The sequence below is a fragment of the Eptatretus burgeri genome, chromosome 17 (genome assembly GCF_056783735.1).
Source record: "Eptatretus burgeri isolate ZD-2024b chromosome 17, Ebu_testis_v1, whole genome shotgun sequence".
Classification (NCBI taxonomy): Eukaryota; Metazoa; Chordata; class Myxini; order Myxiniformes; family Myxinidae; genus Eptatretus; species Eptatretus burgeri.
Window position 1 is genome coordinate 54,939,584 of NC_140977.1, and position 23,733 is coordinate 54,963,316.

At 46.5% G+C, this 23,733-nt stretch overlaps 1 protein-coding gene across 11 annotated transcripts in view; it reads right to left on the reverse strand.

Moving 5' to 3' along the window:
- Window positions 1-1,907: 1,907 nt before the first annotated feature.
- The window catches only part of WDR90 (WD repeat domain 90), a 54,625-nt gene continuing 32,799 nt past the window's right edge, over window positions 1,908-23,733 (reverse strand). For 9 of the 11 annotated variants that reach the window (XM_085861354.1, XM_085861351.1, XM_085861348.1 and 6 more), the window contains 9 exons: window positions 11,286-11,397; window positions 10,165-10,333; window positions 9,933-10,055; window positions 9,369-9,537; window positions 4,469-4,599; window positions 3,641-3,775; window positions 3,291-3,416; window positions 2,956-3,040; window positions 1,908-2,388 (listed from right to left, as the gene is read on the reverse strand). In XM_085861354.1, coding sequence (XP_085717480.1) covers window positions 2,240-2,388; window positions 2,956-3,040; window positions 3,291-3,416; window positions 3,641-3,775; window positions 4,469-4,599; window positions 9,369-9,537; window positions 9,933-10,055; window positions 10,165-10,333; window positions 11,286-11,397 — 1,199 coding nt within the window. In that variant the 3' untranslated portion in view covers window positions 1,908-2,239. Of the gene's footprint in view, window positions 2,389-2,955; window positions 3,041-3,290; window positions 3,417-3,640; window positions 3,776-4,123; window positions 4,203-4,468; window positions 4,600-9,368; window positions 9,538-9,932; window positions 10,056-10,164; window positions 10,334-11,285; window positions 11,398-23,733 lie in introns of those variants that run through there. The other 2 variants (XR_015052755.1, XR_015052756.1) reach the window with 2 other exon arrangements.

The following is a 23,733-nucleotide window of genomic DNA, read 5'->3' on the forward strand; positions in this document are numbered from 1 at the left end:
GAAAAAATGTTTGTTTTCGTTACGAGACAGAATTTCATGTGTGATCAATTTGCTAATGTTACGAGTTGGCTATACCGGGAACCATCAGCGATCTCCGATCGCAGCCCTCTAATTCCCATATTGTTGGGTCAGCCAATGGAGAATGTTTTTGGCTCAAGTTTTTCACGAATTATCTGGCCAGACTTTTGATGTTTGATTGGAGCAGATTTGGACAGGAATTAGTCATTCGTTCAGGGTCCTGGTGATAGCTCACCTACTCTTCCTGAAGGATAGCGTGGGATCTTTAATGTCCACCAACTAATGCCAGCAAACGGGACACAGATCTTAACGTATGTCGACGTGACGGCACACTTTGTGATGCACTTCCCTCCCTGTGAAGCACCAATCCTGTAATGAATAGTCAAAGTTGGAGATCGAACCTAAACTATACAGGTCAAAGTTCAGTGCTCTACCTCTAAAGTCTACGCCATCCTGTCATGACGATCATTGTGTACCACTATCTTGGTATCATTTACATCTCGGTATGGTTTGAAGTATTAATCCCGATTTGTAACCTTCCCGATCTACCAGGTCATGATTGATGAAAGGCTTCCATATGTAGTTATGATTTGTTATATTATCTTTTCTACCCCCGTTAATCACCCCAACCCCACCTCCTTCACATTCCCTGCTTTCCTTCCTGAAAGTCCCTGTAATGTCCATTTTGTATTCCCCATGTTCCCCACCCCATCCCTCTCCCTTCCACAGATCTCCTAATGTCTCTGTTTCCCACTGTTTTGTCCTTCCCTCTCCTGCCACTCTTGTCTCATCCCCCCCTTGCTGCGCGTTGTGTGTTAACTCTTAGACGAGCCTCAACAATGTATACAAAAAACAAAAATCACCGTTTTTACATTGCATCTGCAAGTCATACACTTGTGAAGTATGGATTCTCCTGGTGCCGTGGTTCACGAGCTTACCTCACAATCGTGAGGGGACCCGGGTTTGATTCCCAGGTGGGGCAAAACCTCAGACAAACTTCCTTGCTCAAATTGTTTACGTAGCAACAGGTAGGAACCTGCTTGTTGGTTCATTGGTGGATCCGTTTCTGGGGTAATGGCAGTACAGGTAGCAAGTAGTCTGGTCTTCTCGGATATTCCATGACAACAGGTTAACCCGCTTGCTATCTAAGAGTGTGGTTGTTGTGTGGGCAGCTGTTCCGACAAGTTGTCCCACAAGACTGTTCGTAGGTCATATGTGAATGGCCATCTTCATTTACAAATAATAAGAATAATAATTGGAACCATACTCTGTACAGAGAGTGACGGTCAGTGCTGCCGAAGCAGTTTCCTGGGCTAATGGGCACAATCCTGGACGGGTCACCACTCCGACGCAAGATACTCGAATAGCTCAATTATCCCAGCAAGCTGGTACTCAATTTGCCGACCTTGGAAGGATGACAGGCTGAGTCAACCCCCTGGTGTGTTAATTCAGCGGCCAACAGGGATTGAACTCAGGACCCGAGGATCCCAAGCCGCCACTCATTTACAAAGGCCAACAATAATTACGCTTGTGGAAACTCCACATTCCTGTTTGGAACGGAATGCATTTGCTGTATGTTTTGTCTACACCAAATACTCTGCTTGTTATGAGCTTCGACGATTCTTCATTACGTGTTCTTTCTTGAGCAATGCCCTCAAACTCCAAAACTTCATAAAAAAACTGTCTGCCCGGAGTGAAGCACTATACTTTGACGCAAATCCCATCTTGTAACCTTGAACATTTCTTGAACTTCCGTTTTTGATCACGGTGTCACACCTGCCACAGCACACCTTAAGCCATGCCGTTAGCTCTAATCGTGATGTGGTGGCTCCGTGACAATGGACCGAAGAGATTAAATGACCATTATCAAGGCTGCTCAGCACACAGAGTTTTCTCGTTTGGAAAACTTTATATCGGAATCCACAACTTTGCACAGACGATCAGGAGTAAGCGACTGAATTTACCTTTATATTGTATTTTAAAGTTTATTAAAACTCCAAAGTCATGTTCCTATGAGGAGTAAAGTACTAAATTATGAAAATGACAAAACGTTTATCATGTACATTGTTGTGAAGATAAATAAATAAACGTTTACTCGAGCCGGAGTCCAGAGGCAGCTTGTGACGTCACACCCAGTAAGACTGATCGATGGATTGAAACACTCAGGACGTGACCTGCGAGGTTCATGAAACGTAGTGTAGGTAACGTGAAGAAACCGTGACTAGGGTCTCCACACCAGAATCTCATTGCCGGCGGACGTGGCGAGCAGCTTTCCGCTTCTGGAGAAGCTTGCCATGGTGACGCCACCGCTGTGGCTCTCAGCATCACGGCAGTGCCCCGTGTTCATATCCACCAGCCTCAGCGTCCGCCCTACATAAGAGACAGTGAATTCTATGTCCCACAAGGGAAACTCTGTCCGGTAGCAGCTTGTGCCATTATGGCACCCTTCAGGCTTAAAATGCCAGAACTTTACACATTCACACATTCACACATCCCAATGCAAGGACGCCACAATGCCAGCAGTAATCCTCCATATTACACAGTTCTCCTTTCATTACATAATCCGACAAATTGTATGAACCGCCCGGAACACCCAAGAAAATGCAACGACATTCGAAACGAGGCTTATCTCCGTAACCAAGGTGAACAGGGTGCTGGGAGTTGTGGTTTAATTGTTGGGACAGATCATGGCATCACTTGCAGCACAAGGTGAAACCATAAATCAGAGCCGTGAGTGTTTGGGATGACTTGCTCATGAAAATGCGATGGCACGCGTCAACTTAAGGCCAGAGTGTTGGATCTCTTACTGTGCCGTGGCTTTGACACTCAGACCGCAGGAAATTAACAAATTATTTGACCCCCGAATGAGAGCTTTCATCGTAGACAAACAGGTAACGAGCAAGTTCTGTTTTTTTTTTTATGAGAAACGCGGCTCACCTTGTGTTCCTATTGCAACAAAGTGCCGATCCGTGGAAACAGCCATGCAGGTCAGAGCAGACGATAACGAAGTCACTTGGGATGTCTAGATTAGGGGAAAAAAAACATCCACCATGTCGAATGGAATCTTAACTTCAAGGTGAACTTGCTTTTGGTAAAGTTAATGAATCAACATTGTGAACAACCGAAATGCCGTTGAGTTTTTGAAAGTGAGGCTTGCAAGTTGTTGATGTGCTCTTACAACTGAACCTTCCCATGCATTGTCAGGGCATAATGGGCAGAAACTCCATCCAAGGGGTACATCAGGTCCCAGGATGTGCTTCCTCAAAACGAACCTGCTTTCCTGATAGGTGGTATGAAAAGAGAACTGGGTTTTCCGCTCCGCCGGCCCACAGCAAGCTGTCGGAATCGGAACCGCACAGGAGCGCAACACCGGCAGTATCACCTGTCCCCAAAACGTCCTGTAAAAAACGACGGAATATCAAGTGCAGCATATCGTAATGTGATCTGCATCTTTAAACCACAGCATTGGATAAACCATTCTCAGGGCTTCAACCAGTATGATTAAAAAAAAAAAATTCCAAATTTGCTTTCCTCTGAATATTCATTACGTGACAAAGGTCTTGCCATCAGATTACTCAAACGGGTAAAAGCCAGATGGGTCAAGTGAGTGCTGAAGTCACACCTTTCCACCACCTGCTTTGAACTGTGCAGGCAGAGTGAGTGAGTGTTCCAATAGGAAGCTCTCTCTCTCACAATTTGCCGACCAGATAGTCACGAGGCCGTCGACACTTGTGGCCAGCCACCGTTCACCACGCCACTGCAAACAAACGGAGCTCAGACATCGTCAGAAATATTGGAAGACCCTTATTCCATGCACCAGCTATGCATGTATGGATTTACTAAGTGCAACTGTTGAGGATTTTTATTTCTGAGATTATCACTAAGCACTGCACACATGTGATATTGGTTCATACAAACAGCGTGAAGATTTTGGAATCGTTTCCCTGTGTCTCTTATTTCATCGTCCGAACTACAGTTGTTCGAGTGTGTCATCCATCACTAGCTCATAGGTTCACTCATGCACGTGCACCATCTCTTCTACTCGCTCCGATATTTTTCCCCATTCTGTTCCTCTCCAGGCTGTTGTTACTCATTTTTAGCTCACCTGGAACGTAATTCCAGGGAGCGTATGGCATGGCGCGTCGTCCGTCCGTCCACAAATGCTTTCAACTTCTTCTCTGAAACTACACACGGGATTTTGATGAAACTTTACGACAGCGTTCATCACCGTGCATGTACCAAAGTTTGTTCATGGCATTTAAAAAATAAATAAATCAAAATAAAATCGGGCCCGAAAGGGGTCTACGGTGGTTGCCCCCCCAAAATATGTATTTGCTTTCTTCTCCGAAACTACACACACAATTCTGATGAAACTTCACCACAACCTTCATCACCCGTGACTAAAGTAAAGAACTTTGAGATACGATCTTTGGAATGGGGCTGCCGTTACCTCGCAAGCGATGCACTGCAGTGAGCGGAGCTCCAAGCCTGCATGCTCATCAATCACGCGTAACGTTGTCCTGGCTAACATGCTGCTCACAGCAATACGACCCGTCATGTCCCCCGAAAGTAGAATTTCTCCTGGGAACACGACATATTATCTCAATTGGCAGAGCACCGAAGTAAAGCAAAAAAAAAACATAAACATTGGTGCCGATTGGCCCGAGCAAAACCGATCAGGGACAATAACCTGACCTGAAAAAAATGCAGTTCAGAAAACTTTCAGGGAGAAGGAACAAACAAACAGGTGTGTGTGTGTGTGTGTGTGTGTGTGTGTGTGTGTGTGTGTGTGTGTGTGTGTGTGTGTGTGTGTGTGTGTGTGTGTGTGTGTGTGTGTGTGTTGTGAGGGATGTAGTCTGAGGGGGCATTTATTCGATTAGAATAGTTATTTCACAGTGCATGTTAGAATAAGTGCAATGCTCTTCCTGTAATTACCCCACATACGCAAAGTGTAGAGTGGGGTTAAGCAATTGGTTCGCTTCTGTCTGTCTGTCTCTCTGTCCGTCTGTCTTTCTACAAACGTCAGTTTATGGTCAAGGAACAGCTTATTTCCAATTGAATGTTATCTGTCGAACACGAATCGGAAAATAAACCTGCAGTTCAGGAGAAATTTGGCTTTGAATTCGTCCCGATCACACAAGCACAGAGAGGAGTAAGATCATATTTCTGGCTGTGAAACAAAATTGAAAATCATTCCAAACAGGAAACCTAAAGCTGTTTTATTGATGTCATAAAGGACAAAGCAGCAGCCACGAAGAACTAATGTAACGTGTTAAATAAGGTGGTGCAAAAGGCATTGCACCAATGGAGGTGAACTTCCAAAAACTTTTTGCACAACTTCTAAAATATTAATTTTATTTCAATTGAATTATATATTTAAACAACATAGAACACAAATAGACTTTTTAGCACTTTCAAAACCATTTAGTTTCGCAGTTCAGATCTTCAAAATATTACGGCATTTTACGTCCATCACGACCAATCAAGTTTCCATCCATCCATCCATTGGGACCATACTCTGTGCAGAGCGTTGGTGCTGCCTAAGCAGTCTCCTTAGCTATTGGGCACAATCCTGGACGGGTCGCCACTCCGACACAGTATACCAGCATGCTGGCACTCATTTTGCCGATCTCAGAAGGATGACAGGCCGAGTTAGCCCCACCTGGTATTAATTCAACAGCTGAGTGGGATTTTAACTCAGGACACAAGGATCCCAAGCCCACCACCCGAACCATTAAGCCAACACCAGGCATCATCAAGTTTGACACACACAAACCCTGCCCATGTCCTTGTTTCTTAAGACAGCACAGGGTAACGTGTTCTATGAACTCCAGTGAATGAAATGTGTCTGGTACATGTTTGGAATGACGTAGTCGCCCAACCCAAGTGCCTGTATTTACGTTCCGCCCTTCCCTCCTCCCCCCCCCCCCCCCCGTTGTAATCTTTCTACTTGAGTTTGCAGCCAAACGGCAAAGCACCCAAGCGTGATCGTGGGATGTAAGTGCAATATCCCGCTAGTGTATATATATATATATATATATATATATATATATATATATATATATATATATATATATATATATATATATATATATATATATATATATATATATATATATATATATATATATATATGTATATATATATATATATATATATATATGTATATATATATATATATATATATATATATATATATATATATATATATATATATATTGTTGCGGTTCGAGGAACCGCATGCATCCAAGAGATAGTGGTCCCAAGACAGTTATTCCATTAATATACGTGTCGATAGTCCCTTCCCTTTTGTCGAGCAGGACAACAGGGGTGTGTGTTGCGAGGATCTCATAGCTGGGTTTGCTTACATCATTTCTTCTTCATTTCATTTCTAACGTCATTCCTACTCTTCTTTTCTGATTTCTCCTGAGGTAAATCTGAGCCACGTGCGCCCTTCGCTGTGAGATGGGTCCTTAGCAAAGGCCAAGCAGGCATTACGTAGGACACCCGTCTGTAGAAATCACAGCCTGCCAAACGCACGCGCAGCGGTAATTTCCACCCAACACAGGAAACGCTCAACACGACGCCCACGCTGCACAGAACACGTACCGAGGCCGACAATAGAAAGGTAACCCCACGCCACGTTGCGCGGGATGAGAGTGTGCAAGGCGCAAGCGGCGCGTTCCTTTCAACACATTTCTGGACTAATTATATCGATCGGGTTTCGTCCCGCGCACACGATAGCAGAATCGGGCGAGCGCTGGCCATGTGCGTAATTGCGGATCAGAACGGAAGATGTTTTACGGAATGTGCTCTCAAAGGCAGACCTGTGCGCCGCTTGCGGCACTTTGTTATCGTACAGAGCCGGGCATGAATGGACACATCTTACTGTCTGTGCATGGGTTTGCCATAACATCTTACCTTCTGGCCTCTACGGCCAGCGAAGCTGCAATCAGGCGGAGGCATGTTATACAGCTCGGGCCACGTTGGCACACACGGGGCGGGCGCGTTGGCCAGCGCTGGTCAGGGCACCCGAGCGGGCCCGACACCACTCTCGGCCAGTTGTCAGGGCATGGCCCGGTGGTTCGTGCAAGGCTATTCATGGCGCGGAGTTCGGTGTGGGCTATTCGTATCATGTCGTGAGGTCGGAGCAAGACATTTTTATGGCCCAGGGTAACCTTGCCAGAAGTGGAATGTTACTGCTTCCGGCCATCGTGGCCGGGCCGCGCAGGGGGTCGGGGCCAATCAGAATGCCTGATTCGGGTGACGACACCGTGTTTCGGGGTGGCCCCTCGCCCCGCTCCACGGGGCCTATAATGGTCCGAGTGAAGCCTTCTCTCTCTCTCTGCCCTGTCTCCCCTCCCACTCAAGCTGGTCTTCGACTCAGCCTCCTGTCATCATCACCTCGACTCCGCCTTCTGTCGTCATCGCTGGACTCCTCCTCTTCTCCGCCCACACGACGCTGACCCCACCCACCCACCTGGTCCCGTCTACCGCTCTGTACACTCGCTCTGACTCCACCTTCCCAGCTCAAGCCCCTCCTTCATGCCCACGGTCTCGACGCGAGCTGCCCGAAGCAGGAGACGACGCGCCAGCTGTCAGGGGGGTACTGTGCCATGCATTCCCCCCAAACGTATTGGTGGCGCGTTCGGGTACCGCGTATCATTTATACAAAGGTAGCGAGAGACCGTAGCCTCAACTCCTCTCCTGTCTTGCTTCAATTCCTCTTCATCGGGGTGTGTGTGTGTGTGTGTGTGTGTGTGTGTGTGTGTGTGTGTGTGTGTGTGTGTGTGTGTGTGTGTGTGTGTGTGTGTGTGTGTGTGTCCTGGCACCTGTCTATGTAAGTAGGCCTGCAGAAGATTGTTATTATTATTTTCGGGTTACGTCTGCTCCGCGTCCACTTTCATAGTTGCTTGTTATTGCCGCACCACACCTCTCTTCCCTATCTCTGCACAACACACCCCAATAAACCTATTCCCTGTACCACATACTTTTCCTCGCCCCCTTGCAAATAAATTATGAGAAATGTTCCCTGCTCGTTTTTATCTTTTCTTCCATTGATCCAGCATGGTCCGAATCCTAGCTTAGCCGGGACTTTATTCCCAACTATCTGTTCCTTTTAGCTGGTACGTCCTTGGCAGTGTCGCTCGGCTGCATCCGATCCAGTCCCGTAGAGTGATCCGGTTCGGACAAGGAGTACCGTGGGCGTGTTCCCCAGTAATTAAATCATGTGGTTATTTTAGGTAACCGGATTAACTAGACGGAGGACCCTAAGTCACGTGGTTGAGTTATTTGTGTCCACGGTCGATTAAGCGACCCGCCGTGTCACGGAATTATCCGTGTGCGATGGCCTGCAATTCCGGGGAGTCTGGTGGGAGCCGAGATAGTTTCCCCCCCCCCCTCCAGTGGTCTTTTCACCCGACCCCTGGCCCGCAACAATAGAAAAAATATATATACATACATAATACTTACACATTGTAAGCAATAACGAACCGTGCTACCCCATTGTTTCGAGTTTCTTACCTGCATTTGATTTTTCATTTATTTATTTACTTTCATTTATTTTCCTCCATTTATTTATATTTTCATTTCCAGATGCTTTCCGGCAATTCTGATTTTTCCTGGTGTATCAGCTTCGATGTCCATCAGCACGCAAAACTACCGTGCTTCCCCATTGTCTCGGGTCCTTCACCTGCATTAATTTTTTTCATTTATTTATTTTCATTTACAGACGGTTTCCAACGGATCTGTGATTTTTCCCGATGTATCGGCTTTGATGTTCGTCGGCACACAAAATTACCTTGCTTCCCCATTGTCCCACGTCGCTCACCTGCATTTTTTGTCAATTTTTTTTCATTTATTTATATTTTCGTTTACGGATGTTTTCTGACAGTTCTGTGATTTTTGCCGATGTATTGGCTTCGATGTCCGTCGGCATGCAAAATTTCAGCTTTCTACATCACCTGGAAGGTCCCGATCTTTAATATCAGTCAGTGAATGAGTGAGTCATTGAGTGAGCCAGTGAGTCAGTGGCAAGAATGAGCTTTATATATTAGATATATTTACATGTGACCGAAGCAGAAGATATATTTAACAACCCGCTGCCCTTCCAGCCAAAGAACTGCATAAAGCAACCAAGAAAAGCTGTAGAAGGTAAGCAGCTTTCTTTGGCAGGGAGCTGTTAATTATAAAAATCCTAGTCACAGCTGGGAATATTCGATTATGTGAGAGCTGATTGGTACTGTTCTCTCTTTTTATGAGTGAGAGACATGATTGGGCATTGAGATATACTTGCATTGTCTTCATAAATATCGACTTTGGAATGGTGATGTTACATCATTTCAGCTTACCATTGCAAGAGAAAACAAGCTGGTTGATTGTACAGACATGTGGCTTCAGTTTGAGGAACACACGAGAGGCAGGCAGCACAAACAAGCGAAACGTTCCATCAGTGTAACCGCCTGCAAGCCATCTGCCCTCTCCACCATGCTGTGGACTCCAAGCTACGCATCGGCAATCCTAAAGCACACGGAAGATTTGCTTGAGAAGCAGAAAAAAAACCCAATGGGTTTGTTAATATCCATACAGTGGGCAGGGAACCAGACTTATAGTCTCCTTGAATGGTCGCACTGTTCCACAATGCAGCGCTTGAATGGGTAATGCACAAAAAAAACAAAAAACAATTTATTATTGCAGCCTACTCCATTGGGGTCCCCTATCCAAAAACACCAGCAACTGTTGCTACAAAGCCTGTGATCCTCCACTCCAAGCCACAGGGTGTGACAGTAATACATTCATTTGGCACTGGTCGAATGATCACCGAAGAGTCAAAAAACGATCAGCAAAGAATCTCAAGCAACGACACAAAAAAGCTCTTCAAATTGTCTCCGAAAACCAACACATGGACATCAGACCTGCTTATGCACATGGAACTGCACTGATAGCTCCATCTCTTGTAGGTCCCACACACGAAGGTTCCCATCTCTTGTTGCGCTTGCCAAAGCATCGCCGTCCAAGCTCACTGCCAGAGCGATGACCTGGAATAGCACTGTTACTTTGTTAGCTAAAATGGCCAACACTCGTAAATTAGACATTTTGTGATGTACATCCTTTAAGGAGTGAAGGTTAAAGAGCAGGTAGACCTGCCTCTCCAGGATGTCCACTGAGCAGCCTCGTGCTGGATCCGTCCATCCAACCAATATACCAAACCGTCCCAGCCATAGTGCCGACGACGCCCATATCCAGGTCGTCGTCAAAGACTGCCGCCGTGACTGCGCCATCCAAAAGCATCTCTTGCTCCAGCATAACCTTTGTGCTTTTATAAGCACAGGTAGCATGGTTAGTGTGACAGAATGACATACATCATTAACACGGCATTTCCAAAAGGATGTAATCCGGCCCAGAATGCTTCGCGAGCCCCTAGCAGCCGGATATACCAGGCACACTTCCGCCGAGGGAGACACCATATCTGGTTTGGGTGATTCTTAACAGCGATGGGAAGGTCATATCTGGGTTTTGTGAATGCACAGGATAAGTTTAAAATCAAATTTTAAAATGATGCCATTTACTATCAATCATTAGGGGAGAGGGAGAGGCAGGAGTGGTAGCTGTTATAAATATATTATTTGGTTCCAGGGCCATGAGAGAAATACTAGGTGTGTGTGTGTGTGTGTGTGTGTGTGTGTGTGTGTGTGTGTGTGTGTGTGTGTGTGTGTGTGTGTGTGTGTGTGTGTGTGTGTGCGTGTGTCTGCTGTCGCTCACTTGTATCATCAGGAAATGGTTTGAACTGGACACCTCACATCCATGGTTTAATTCCCGTACTTCCTATATTTCCGTGAATCCGATGTGCATTCAAGAACAGAACAATTCCGGTTAACCATCCGGAGACTGCTACTCTTTTGTCTAAAATCTACACTCCAAACGCTGAAAATTATTTTGAAAAGATGATTTCAATTAGATTTTGCACTCACAATGGAGGGTTAAAATGTCCCGTTGAGCAGAACCGAGTCAAGGAAAACGCACACACAGCGAATGCGCGAAAGGCCCCGTTTGTTTTCATCCATCATTTCAAAAGTCCCGATTTGTGTCGAAGCTAGACCCACCCAATGTTTTCCAAAACCTGTTTGTTGGCGCAATAATTGTCAATACCCAATAAAAAATGTCATGTGCTTGTTCTTCAAGCCAAGTGTGTGTGCATGCCATTATACGAGTACACTCGAAACTTTAAACAAAGTACATTGTTCCGTTTCATCATCTCAAACTCTTACTCTGAAGGAGTCTCTTTGTCGATGAAGTTGAGCAAATCTCTGACATTCCATAGCTTCAGATTCTTCCTTTCACTTCCGCTGAGAATCTTGTGTCTTCGACAAAGCAACACACCTGGGAATGTAAAAGTTTCTGTAAGATTCAGCCAAGCAGACAGTCAACAGAGATGCAGAGCCCCTCTTCATAATTATGTTTGCATTCCATCCATCCATTGGGACCACACTCTGTGCAGAGCGTTGGTGCTGCCTAAGCAGTCTCCTTGACTATTGGGCACAATCCTGGACGGGTCACCACTCCGACACAGGATACCAGCAAGCTGGCACTCATTTTGCCGACCTCGGAAGGATGACGGGCAGAGTCAACCCCACCTGGTATTAATTCAACAGCCGAGTGGGTTTTGAACTCAGGATCCTCGGATCCCAAGCCCACCATCCTAACCATTAAGCCAACACCAGCCATAATAACCATGTTGGTATGTTCACAAACACAATGACAACCATTAAACCTCTTCGCAAGACACTCGTGTAGCAGATTTGTCAGTGTGCTTTTGCTCTACCCTCCGTGATAAAACTTTACCAATTTTAGCACAGTCATTTGAAATACAAGGATGATAAAGATATTGAATTGAAATAATTCAGAAGGATCAAAAGAGGAAGCAGAGCACAAATGACACTCAAAGAGAAATGACGAGGCATATTGTTTATTACTATCAGAAAAGCCTGTCAAAATGACGGAGACCCTTCTGTATTTTCACACTAATCAGCCTTGAAAACTCAGGCTGAAACCAAAATTAAGTACAACAAGCTCGAATGAGCTAAGATCCTCGTCCTCTTAATGATGACATCATAAACAGGTTTGCGATAAATTATCTGTGCTAATGCCCGGCTTGATTCCCGGAAACAAAATTCAAACAGCTTGCCTAGTTTCGGAGATAATGGTATAGGCGATTTCCATTAGCGGCGATATGACGTCAACTTTTTTTCTAGGAAGAATTTCCAAAATCGGAGATGGTTGCTGCCTGCACTTGGGCTTTCTGCATATACATGGCAAGTTTCACGAAGATCCGATGAAAACTCTGGGTTGTGAAACAAAAAATGTCAAAAAATAGGAATGACGTCATAAAAATTGATGTGACGTCATAGTGATGTATCATATGTGCGCTAATTCATCTCTGCTAATGTCCTGTTTGATTCCCGCAAACAGGGGAAAGAGGAGGAGGGGAAGAGAGGAGAGTGACACAGTGGAGGAGAGAGAGGAGAGAGATGGGTGGGGAGAGAGGAGAAAGAGGGGGAGAGAGAAGAAAGAAAGGAGGAGGGGTGGAAGAGAGAGTTGTAGAGAAGAAGAGGGAGGAGAGAGAGAGAGTAGGGGAGGAGAGAGCGAGAGGAGAGGGAGAGGAGGGAGAGGGAAGAGGGGGAAAAAGAGAGGGGGTGAGGAGAGTGAGGGAGAGGACAGAAGGGGGAATAAGAGAGTGAGGGGAGAGGAGAGAGGGGGAGGTGCTTTGCATAATATTTAACTGTTCTTTGAATAATTTGTTGAAGTCACATTTTGCATTGTGCGAATGTTCCACAGGTACCAGCTGGTCCATATAATAATAAGCTTCGCTTCCGACATCAAATCCTTCCTCTTCTCCAATGGCTTGATTTCCGATCATCAATTTGGTTTCAGACCAGGTCACTCTACCCAGGATATGCTGCTTCTGCTCTCCCAACAATGGATGGAGGTCCTCAATGCCGGACATGAATTCAAAGCCATTTCCCTCGACATATCACCTGCTTTTGACACAGTCCGGCACCCTGCCCTGCTCACCAAACTCTCTTCCTATGGTATCCAAGGCCATCTCTACTCATGGCTCACAGACTTCCTCTCCTGCCACAGTCAACGTGTGGCCCTAAATGCAGTTTTTTCATCCCCTCTTCCTGTCCAGGATGGAGTTCCTCAAGGTAGCGTTCTGGGCCCTGTTCCTTTTCTGGTTTTCATCAATGATCTCTCTGACACTCTGGAAAATCCTCTTTATCTCTTTGCTGAAGACTCCACCCTCTGCCGTACCATCTGCCATTCCTCAGAACGACAAGCAGCAGCTTCTTCGCTCACTGCAGATCTGGGTAAAATCACAAACTGGTCCAACACGTGGAACATGTCTTTCAATCCAAACAAATCTCACACTCTCACTATGTCTCTCCGAAAAAACCATTTGGAACCCCCCCCCCCCCAATCTACTTTCTCAACAATCCTCTGGAAGAAGTCCTTTCTTTCAAGCTTCTGGGTCTCACTATCTGCCATGACCTTTCCTGGTAAAGCCACATTTCCAACCTGGCCTCCAAAGACAGTCGCCGACTGGGAATCCTCCGTTGTGCGAAGTCCTTCCTCGGCCCTCCTGAGTTCCTGAACTCCAAAGCTTTCATCCGCAGCCTGATGGAGTACTGCTGTCCCCTCTGGGCTGGTGTTCCTGCCTCTCACCTTTCTCGGCTTCACGCTGTGGAAACCAAGGCATTTAGGATCATTGGTATCTCCCCGCGGTGAGGCCTAGACTTTGGGCCTCTCACTCTGTCACCGCAGGCTGGTCGGTGGTCTTTCTGTCTTGTACCGTCTCCTCTCCAGCCTCGCCCGCCCCCCCCCCTGCTCTCTCTGCGATTTGTCCCCACCACATTTCCGCAGGGCGCTCAATGTCCACCAACAACCCCCTTCTGGTAAAACGACCAAAATCAGTAATCACTGCTCACCTTCACTCTTTCATTCCTCTTTTTTCCCGCCTTTGGAATAAACTCCCACACTCTCTTCAATCCCATTCTTCCCTCCAGGCCTTCAAAACAGCCATTCACCACCACCTCATATCTTCCCCATCCAAATCCTCGACCTTTTCTACCCCTGTTAATCCACCCCAAACCCACCTCCTTCAAATTACCTGCTTTCCTTCCTGAAAGTCCCTGAAATGTCCATTTTGTATACCCCGTGTTCCCTGCCACATCCCTCTCCCTTCCCCAGATCTCCTAATGTCTCTGTTCCCAACTGTTTTGTCCTTCCCACTCCTGCCCCTCTTGTCTCATGCCCCCCTTGCATTGCGTTGTGTGTTAGCTCTCATACGAGCCTCGACAATGTATACAAAAAACCCCCCAAAAAACCTTGTTCATCCGTTCATCTGTCAGCGTGTAACATTCTGTTCCACCCATTGGTTGGACAGTTCGCCTGACTCTACCCACAATTTCTATACAACGGCTGCCATGTTGGTGCTTGCTGCTCTGCGAAGTCAAAGACATCTTCAGTGTAAAATGACCAAAGTGACAGTTCAAAGGATTTTGAGCCGATAAGCGTCACGGGCCAAGTGAAGATCGGCCTCAGTGATCAAGGCAGCGGTTTGTTGTCTATACACTGCCCAAGTAACTATGTGGCATTCTCTCAAGGAGAGCATTTACTGTGGAGGTTACGGCAGGTCCTTGCTATTATTAGCCTCCGTTGGACTTGGTCTGAAACGGAGGCTTATGGATTGGGTCTCGTCCGTCCGCAGCCATATCTCGGACACGTCGGAAAACGATTTTGTTCAAACTTAGAACAAAGACAATACACGGTGGTGTACATAAGCACATCATTTTTTTGTCTTTCGCGATTTGATCAAAGATGGCCGACTGGCGGCCATTGTCGTTGTGAAAACCCGATGTTGAACACGTCCTCAACTATTTCTCAGACAAGCATTTACCGATCTTGTTCAAACTTGGCACACGGATAACGAATGATGGCTTACATGAGCACGTCATTTGTTTTTGAGAACAGATTCAAGATGGCCGACTGGCAGCCATTTTGTTACTTAAACGTGTCCCCAACCATTTCTCAAACGTGCAAGGTCCGATTTTGTTCAAACTTGGCACAAGCACAGTACATGATGGCATACATGTGTACCTCACTTGATCTTGCGATCTGATCAAAGATGCCTGACTGGTAGACTGGCAGCCATTTTATTTGTAAATAAAGATGGGTTCGCTCTTTAACTCCGCACAGCAAAATGACTAAAACCACGGGGGCTGTGACATTGTCTTTTTCTCCTAGTTTCCAACTATTTTCTCTTAAACGACTCGACCAGTGGCCATAAAACCCAAGTTTTTGTCTGAGGACTTCCAGGAATTGCGTGACATTATGAAAGAAAACATCCGTCATTATTAACTTTTAACGATGTGTGTATGCGCATCACGAAGAAGTTAATTGGTTTTGGGACGTTTGTTGGCACAATTAGCCTGCTCATGGTCACTTGGGTGTTGCAATGCCATGGGGTTTTCCACATATTTTGTGGGATGGTGAGTTAGACAGGCGACCATGACAGGTTTCTGTGAAGTCGGTGATAGCATGATAGGGGAGTGGAAAGCGTTAAATATTGCGCGGTTTTGACATGTGAATGGCTATTTACCATTTTCTTTTATGAGTGGGAGGAGGGTGAGGAGGGGAGGGCAGAGTTGGAGTGGGGTGGGGGGGGGAGTGGGGATTGAGGAGTTATGGTGGAGTGGGGTAGGTGAGGAGGTGGTTTGAAGGCTTGAAGTTTGATCAGGGGATTGATGCCTTAGGGTTGTGAGGGGGAGGTTGAGGCTTTCAGAGTGGGTTGATCAATTGTGAGGGCAGAGGGCTGTTTGACGGCTTGGAGTGGGGAGGGGATTGGCACCTTAGGTTGCACAGATGTTCCATGGGTTTCTGGTAGTGAATTTATAACTTGGGCTTGCAATGTCATATTGTTTATCTCATGGGTTTATAGTTTATCTCATGGCTTTTTTGCTGAATAATTTCATCAATTAAAACAATTATATAACAGTTATTTTCACGAGACGTTCGGATTGTAAACTCCAGTGGCTCGAAGGCCATCATTGTGGAGTGGGCACAAGAGAATAACCTGCAGTTTATCCCAGGGTTATGTTGGCATGGAGTCTTGTAAACACATGAGGTTTAAGTGATTTTTAACATCATGGGGTAAAGGAATGTTTACACAATCACATATCAACTGTGCGAGCAAATGTCACATTGGCCTCGTCCACCAGCAACATTGGCTGTCAGTCTTTTTGTTTCAGGCCTCTGCTCGAACCAGGTGACAAAATAATAACATGAGCTCCCTTTCAAGTAACTTCATCACAGGAGAGGGCCATTAGGCCCATCAAGCCTGCACAATGGTTGCCAACCTCTGGTTGTTAATCTGCACTTTATCCTCTAAATGTTGAAGCAGCACGTACAATTTTTAGTCTTTGGTATAACGGACGGGGTTCAAACCACTGACCTGCCCCAGCCTCAGAGCGGACAATCTAACCATGATGCCACCGAGTCTGGTAAAGATGTTTATATAACAGCTGCTGAAGCCCATGCATGAACTTGTACAATAGCAGAGGAGTGCAAAAGACCCTTGCCTTTTACAATATGGATGCATTACAGTTCTTAACTTGAATGGCACTTGGTAGAGCACGTACCCCCGCCAGGAGAACAGTTTACGTTTTGTATTCCACTGATAGGGCAGATCTGCATTCGGACCATAAAAATATAATGGTCTTGTTCTTGTCACACAGCCAACTCATCCACCAAGTTTTGTCTGAATCTGTTCACAACGTTTTGAGATATCATGCTACATATCGTTTTTGGCCCGATCACTCAATGGTGAAGAATCACTTGGAGAATTAAAAGAAATTCTCGTATCCGGATGGGGATCTTCACCAAGATCTAATCAATTCGTCCTTGTCGCACACCCGACCTGTCCACCAAGTTTCGTCCGAATCCGTCCATCGCTTTTCAGACATCGTGCTCACAGACAAACAGACAGACACACAAACAGGGGTGAAAACAAAACCTCCGTCCACCTGTCAGCTTTGCACACCTGGATTTGGGGATTTTCTCCCATTCTTCCTTGTAGATTCGCTCAAGCTCTGCCAAGTTGGATGGGGAGAGTCAGTGAACAGCAATCTTCAAGTCTTTCCACAGATTTTCAATGGGAGTCAAGTCTGGGCTTTAGCTGGCCCACTGAAGGACTTTCACGTTGTTGTTCTGAAGCCATTCCATTGTTGCTTTGGCTGTACGTTTGGGGTCATTATCCTGTTAGACCATAAATGTTCGCCACAGTCTAAGGTTTTTTGCACTCTGAAGCAGGTTCTCCTCAAGGATTTCCCTGTATTTGACTGCAATCATTGTCTATGTTCCCTCTATCCTGACAAGTCCCCCAGTCCCTGCCACTGAAAAGCATCCCCATTGCATGATGCTGCCACAACCATGCTTCACGGTAGGGATGGTGTAAGACAGGGTTGAGCTGTGTTTGATTTCCACCAGACGTAGAGCTTTTCATTCAGGCCCAAGAATTCAGTTTTCATCTCATCAGACCACAGAATTTTTTGTCTCATGCTCTGAGTCTTTCACATGTCTTTTTTCAAACTCCAGGCATGCTGTCATGTGCCTTTGTCTCAGTAGTGGCTTCCGTCTGGCCGCTCTCCCATAAAGCTAAGATTTGTGAAGTGTTGCAGAGACTGGTGTCCTTCCGGCAGGTTCTCCCATCTCAGCCAAGGAACTCTGTAGTTTTGTCAGGGTAGTCATTGGGTTCTTGGTCACCTCCCTGACCACGGTCCTTCTTGCCCCATTGCTCAGTTTGATCGGACGGCCGGCTCTAGAAAGAGTCTCGGTAGTTCCATATTCTTTCCATTTCCTCATGATGGAGCTCACTGTGCTCTTGGGAACTTTCAACACTCTAGAAATTGTTTTAACCCTTCCCCAGATCCATACCTCCTCATAATTATATCTAAGAGTTCTACGGACAGTTCCTTGGACTTCACGGTGGGGTTTCTGCTCTGGCATGCACTGCCAACTGTGGGACCTCATATAGAAAGGTGTGTTTCTTTCTACATCATGTCCAATCAATTTAATTGGCCACGGGTGGACTCCAATGAAGTTGTAGAGACATCTCAAGGATGATCAAAGGAAAATGGATGCACCTGAGCTCAAGTTGGAATGTCATAGCAAAGAGGTTGAACACTTGGCTTTCTTGGGTGATGTTGTTGGCAATTGTTAATGACATGTGATTAAGAATGATGGGGGCAAGTATTTTCCTAGCAATGGATAGTAGGGCCACGCCACGGTAGTTGTCGACACACGACCTATCACCTTTGCACTTGTAGAGGGGAACAATCGTGGCATCTTTGAGGACTTGGGGTACTGACTCCTCACTCCACATGGTAATATAGTTTTTTTTTTTGTATACCTTGTCGAGGCTCGTATGAGAGCTAACACACAACTCACAGCAAGGGGGCATGAGACAAGAGGGGCGGGAGTGGAAGGGACAAAACAGTGGGGAACAGACACATTAGGTGAACTGTGGATGGGAGAGGGATGGGGATGGGACGGGGAACATGGCGAAGAGAAGATGGATATTACAGGGACTTTCAGGAAGGAAAGCAGGGGAATTGAAGGAAGTGGGCTTGGGTGGTTTATCGGGGGTAGAAAAGATCTAGGATTTGGATGGGGGAAGATAAGAGGTGGTGGTGAACAGCTGTTTTGAAAGCCTGGAGGGAAGAATGGGAATGTATAGAGTGAGGAAGTTTATTCCAAAGGCGGGAAAAAAGAGGAATGAAAGAGTGAAGATGAGCAGTGATTCGTGATTTTGGTAGTTTTACCAGAAGGGGGTTGTTGGCAGACCTTGAACGCCCTGTGGAAATGTGGTGGGGACAAATCGCAGAGAGAGCAGGGGGGCAAGGCTGGAGACGAGTCGGTAGAAGACTGCAAGACCACCGACCAACCTGCGGTGATTGAGTGAGAGGCCCAAAGACTCAGCTTCATTGCGGGAGATGCCGATGATCTTAAATGCCCTGGTTTCGACAGCGTGAAGCCGAGAAAGGTGGGAGGCAGGAGCACCAGCCCAGAGGGGAGAGCAGTACTCCATCAGGCTATGGACAAAAGCTTTGTAAGTGGTCAGGAGCTCAAGAGGGCCGAGGAAGGACTTTGCACGACGGAGGATTCCCAGTCGGCGACTGGCTTTTGAGGCGAGGTTGGAAATGTGACTTTCCCAGGAAAGGTCATGGCAGATAGTGAGACCCAGAAGCTTGAAAGAAAGGACTTCTTCCAGAGGATTGTTGAGAAATTAGATGGGGGGGTTCTCTAAACGGTCCTTTCGGAGAGACATAGTGAGAGTGTGAGATTTGTCCGGATTGAAAGACATGTTCCGCGTGTTGGACCAGTTTGTGATTTTATCCAGATCTGCAGTGAGCGAAAAAGCTGCTGCTTGCTGGTCTGAAGGATGACCGATGGTACGGCAGAGGGTGGAGTCATCAGCAAAGAGATAGAGAGAAAAGTATTTTCCAGAGAGTCGGAGAGATCATTGATGAAAACCAGAAAAAAAATAGGGCCCAGAACGCTACCTTGAGAAACTCCAGCCTGAACAGGAAGAGGGGATGAAAGAACTCCATTTAGGGCCACACGTTGACTGCAAGCCAAGATTGAAGTCTGCAAGCCATGAGTGGAGATGGCCTTGGATACCATGGGAAGAGAGTTTGGTGAATAGGGCAGGGTGCCAGACTGTGTCAAAAGCACGTGATATGTCCAGGGATACGGCTCGGATTTCCTGTTTGGCATTGAACACCTCCATCCATTCATGGGAGAGCAGAAGCAGCATATCCAGGATAGAGTGACCTGGTCTGAAACCAAATTGATGATCGGAAATCAAGCCATTGGAGAAGAGGAAGGATTTCATGTCTGAAGCGATGATGGATTCCATAACCTTGCTGATGATTGGGAGAAGGCTGATTGGTCTGTAGTTGCAGGGATCTGTGTTTGCACCTTTTTTATGCAGGGCAGTGATGTTTGCTGATTTCCAAGCAGATGGCAGATGACCTTGGCTAAATGAGAGGGTGAATAGAACAGATAGAGGGTGAGCAAGAGCAGAAGAGCAGGCTTTGAGGACACGTATGCTGATGCCGTCTGGACCGGTTGCAGAATCTGACTCGAGGTTTGAAAGCAAGCTCTCCACCTTGTCAGGAGAAAAGGACACAGAGTCCAGAGACAGTTGGGTGAGACTGGGTAAGGTGGGTCGAGAAAGTGATGGGTTTAGGACACAAGATTTAGCTGCAAACACCGAGTTTAGACATTCAGCTTTATCACGTGCGGTATCAGCATTGCGGCCATTCGAGGTAAGGGAGGAAATGGAGGGGGAACATACACCAGAAACAGATTTGATAAGACGCCACCAGGATTTTGAGGAGGGAGAGAGGTTTGAGAGTTCAGACTTGAGATGAGAAAGATGTTGTTTTCTGGCTCTCCTGAGGGTAGATACACACTTGTTCCGAGGTTTGTGGAAGGAACTGAGATTGGCCTCAGTTGGGTTTGCTTTCCATGAGGCAAAGGCAAGTTGTTTCAGGACAACTGCCTCGCCACAAGCTTCAGTAAACCAAGGGCGGGAGGAAGGGTAGGACAACTGAAGACGAGAGGGGATAAATCTGTGCAAGAGGGAGAGCAAGTTTCTTTGAAAGAATTCCCAGGATGAGTTGATGTTTGAGAAAGTAGTGATAGGAGACCAGTCTATAAGTTTGATGGCTGCTTGGAGACCCTGCCAGTCGGCTTGAGTGAAATGCCAGACTCGACGGCGGTGAGGTGCTTCTCTGATAATAGCAAGAGAGATGTCCACTTTGACAAGGACGTGTTCAGAAGAACCGATTGGAGCAGAGGAAGAGCAGCAGATATTGTCAGGGAAATTTGTCAAAATCAGATCCAGAAGAGATGGAGTACCATTGGTTGAGATCCGGGTCAGGAAGTTGACCGATTGAGTCAGTCCCAATGAGTCACAGAAAGCTTTTGCTGAAGTGCCATGACAGGTGAGAGAGGTACCCACACCTTGCCAACTGGCATGATGACAATGGAAGTCACCACATAAGAGGAAGAGAGAGTTTGGATGAGAAGATAGAAGTTGGTCCATGTTTTCGGATAGTGAGGTGTAGATGGAGTCATCACTGTTCGGTGGACGGTACAGTACACATATAAACATGAGGTGGGAGTGGAGGGGAAGCCATAGCCAGAGGTATTCCTGGGGGTGTGGGGGAGTGAGGGCAGTGCATGGAGAGTGAGGAATAGAGTCTTTGAGGAAGAGAGCAACACCTCCATCAGGATGAGGCTCAGGTCTGTCATACCGGAGGAGGGAGTAACCGGGGAGTGATACTTGGGAGTCAGACACGTCTTGGGAGAGGAAAGTTTCTGTTAGGCAGATTATGTCTGGTTTGTCAGTGGCAACCTGTATGGAAAGATCTGAAAGGTTGATGTTGGGTCAGTCGGGTGAGGAGGTTGGCACCACCATACTTGAATACATCGGAAGGGATACCATCATCGCCAGAGGCCTTTCTAGATGACATCTCATTGATAGCTCTGGTGACCTCTATTTTAGTCAGAGGGCAGGCAAGGTCTTTAAATATAGGCTGCTGGGAGAGACAGTCAATGGCCGCATCTGAGATGGAGGAGGGGAAATGAAGGTTTTAGTGAGATTTTAGTGAAGATCTGGATCCCGATCCAACTACGAGAATTTATAAAGTGATTCTTCACCATTGAGAGATATTCTCAAAAACGTTATATAGCACGATAGTTCAAAAATGAATTGGGCCAGATATGTTCTCGTGGATCAGGCATTAAAGGGCGGAGGTATACGCTCTGCCGAGTGCCCTTATAGTTTGGATCTGTGATGAGATGCTGGCCATCTAAACTACGGAGTGCGGCGATACTGTGAGAAGACAGTCCATAGACTGCCTTTAGACCAGCATAGAAGCGCTTGAGATTCATTGTATCAGCTACCTCCTGGATTTATTCCGCTCTTGCTGCCCACCAGCTGTCTTTCATGGAACGTAATCTTGACTGTGCGAGTCTTCAAAGTTGCAGGTAAGAAGAGTTTTTACTCGCTGAGCCTCTGTCATCAATCCAGCGAAGATGAGCTGCATGCTGGAAGTTAAGCAAACTTTTGATCTGGGAGACGTTTTCGTCAAACCAGTCTTTGTGACTACGCTTAACGAAACCGAGAACGTCAGCAGCTGCCCTGAAGCAGTCTTGTAAAATGGCCCATTCCACTTCAGCGTTGGTAGTAGGTAGATGCAATTGTTCCAAGGTGGCATTGAGATGGTGCTGAAGCTGTGATTGCACATCGCTGCATTTAAGCTGTTGAGTGTTTAGCTTTGAAGCAGGCTTAAGACGTTGCCTTGTCAGGGGAGGCTTGATCTTGAGTGACATTTTACTCCTAACAAGTCTGTGGTCTGACCAACAGTCGGAGCCTCTCATGACGCGCGTGTGTTTAACGTCATACCAGTCGCGTTGCCTGACGATGACAAAGTCATTGAGGTGCCAATGATTAGAGCGAGGATGCATCCATGTAGCTTTATATTTATTTTATATATGTAGCTTGCCACAAGGAGTTTGTGATGACGAGTTCAGGTGTTGAACAATGCGTCAGCAGCAAGGTGCCGTTGAGGTTCTCTTTGCCAATGCCCTGGTGTCCAATCACCTTTTTCCACGCAACATAATCACTTCCCACTCGGGCGTTGAATCCCCCAACAAAATAAGCTTGTCACAATGAGATGTTGACTGTATAACTGCTGAAAGGTCATCGTAAAATTGCTCTTTGACCTCATCTGTGTTTGTCATGGTAGGGGCGGATGGGCTGATGACGGTAGCAAAACGTTCTTTGTCAAGTTTCAGTCGCACAGTCATGAGACGTTCACTAGCACCAGTTGGGACAGCAACGAGAAGGTTTATATGTTTGGTTTTAATCGCAAAACCTACACCTGCCTGACGACTCTCACTTTCTGGCTTTCCGCTCCAGTAGAACTTATACCCAGAGCCTCATTCCTCGAGATGGGATACACCAGGTCGACGAGTCTCACTGACTCCTGCAATGTCTATCCCATGTCGCTCCAGTTCACGGCCAACAACGGCCGTTCGACGTTCGAGGCGGCTGCCGTTGCCTTGCAACGTGCGCACATTCCAGGCACAGAAATTTAACGTCTTGATGTTACATTTGTTAGGCTTCTTGTTATTTTTTTAATATATTTTCATTTGATGTTTCTCGACCGCAGAAATGGATGACCAACGTGCCACAGTAAGCCGGTAAGCCTAAATGGAGCAAGCTTTCTTTGGGAACCTTTTGTGTCCCCTTCTCCATGTGGAGAGAGCAGTGCTACCCCTAAAGATGGCTGCTCTGACACCCACGCAGGTTATGAATGTCATTGTTGCTCTTGGTCAATGACAAAACGACCATCACACTTGGACCGCCATACGTGTGGACTCATGATTAGGGACTCCCCGCAGCATCCTCTGCCTATCCCCGACATCACTCCTCCCTCACCGCAGGACTTACGTCAAAATAGCTGGTGAGTCGGTAAGCAGGTGAGAAAGTGCCAATGAAGGGAAAAAGAACCTGCACAAAGAAGAGATAAAGGTGATAGAGGTGTGTGCCATCCCTTTCCCACTCTCTACTCCTTTGAGTAT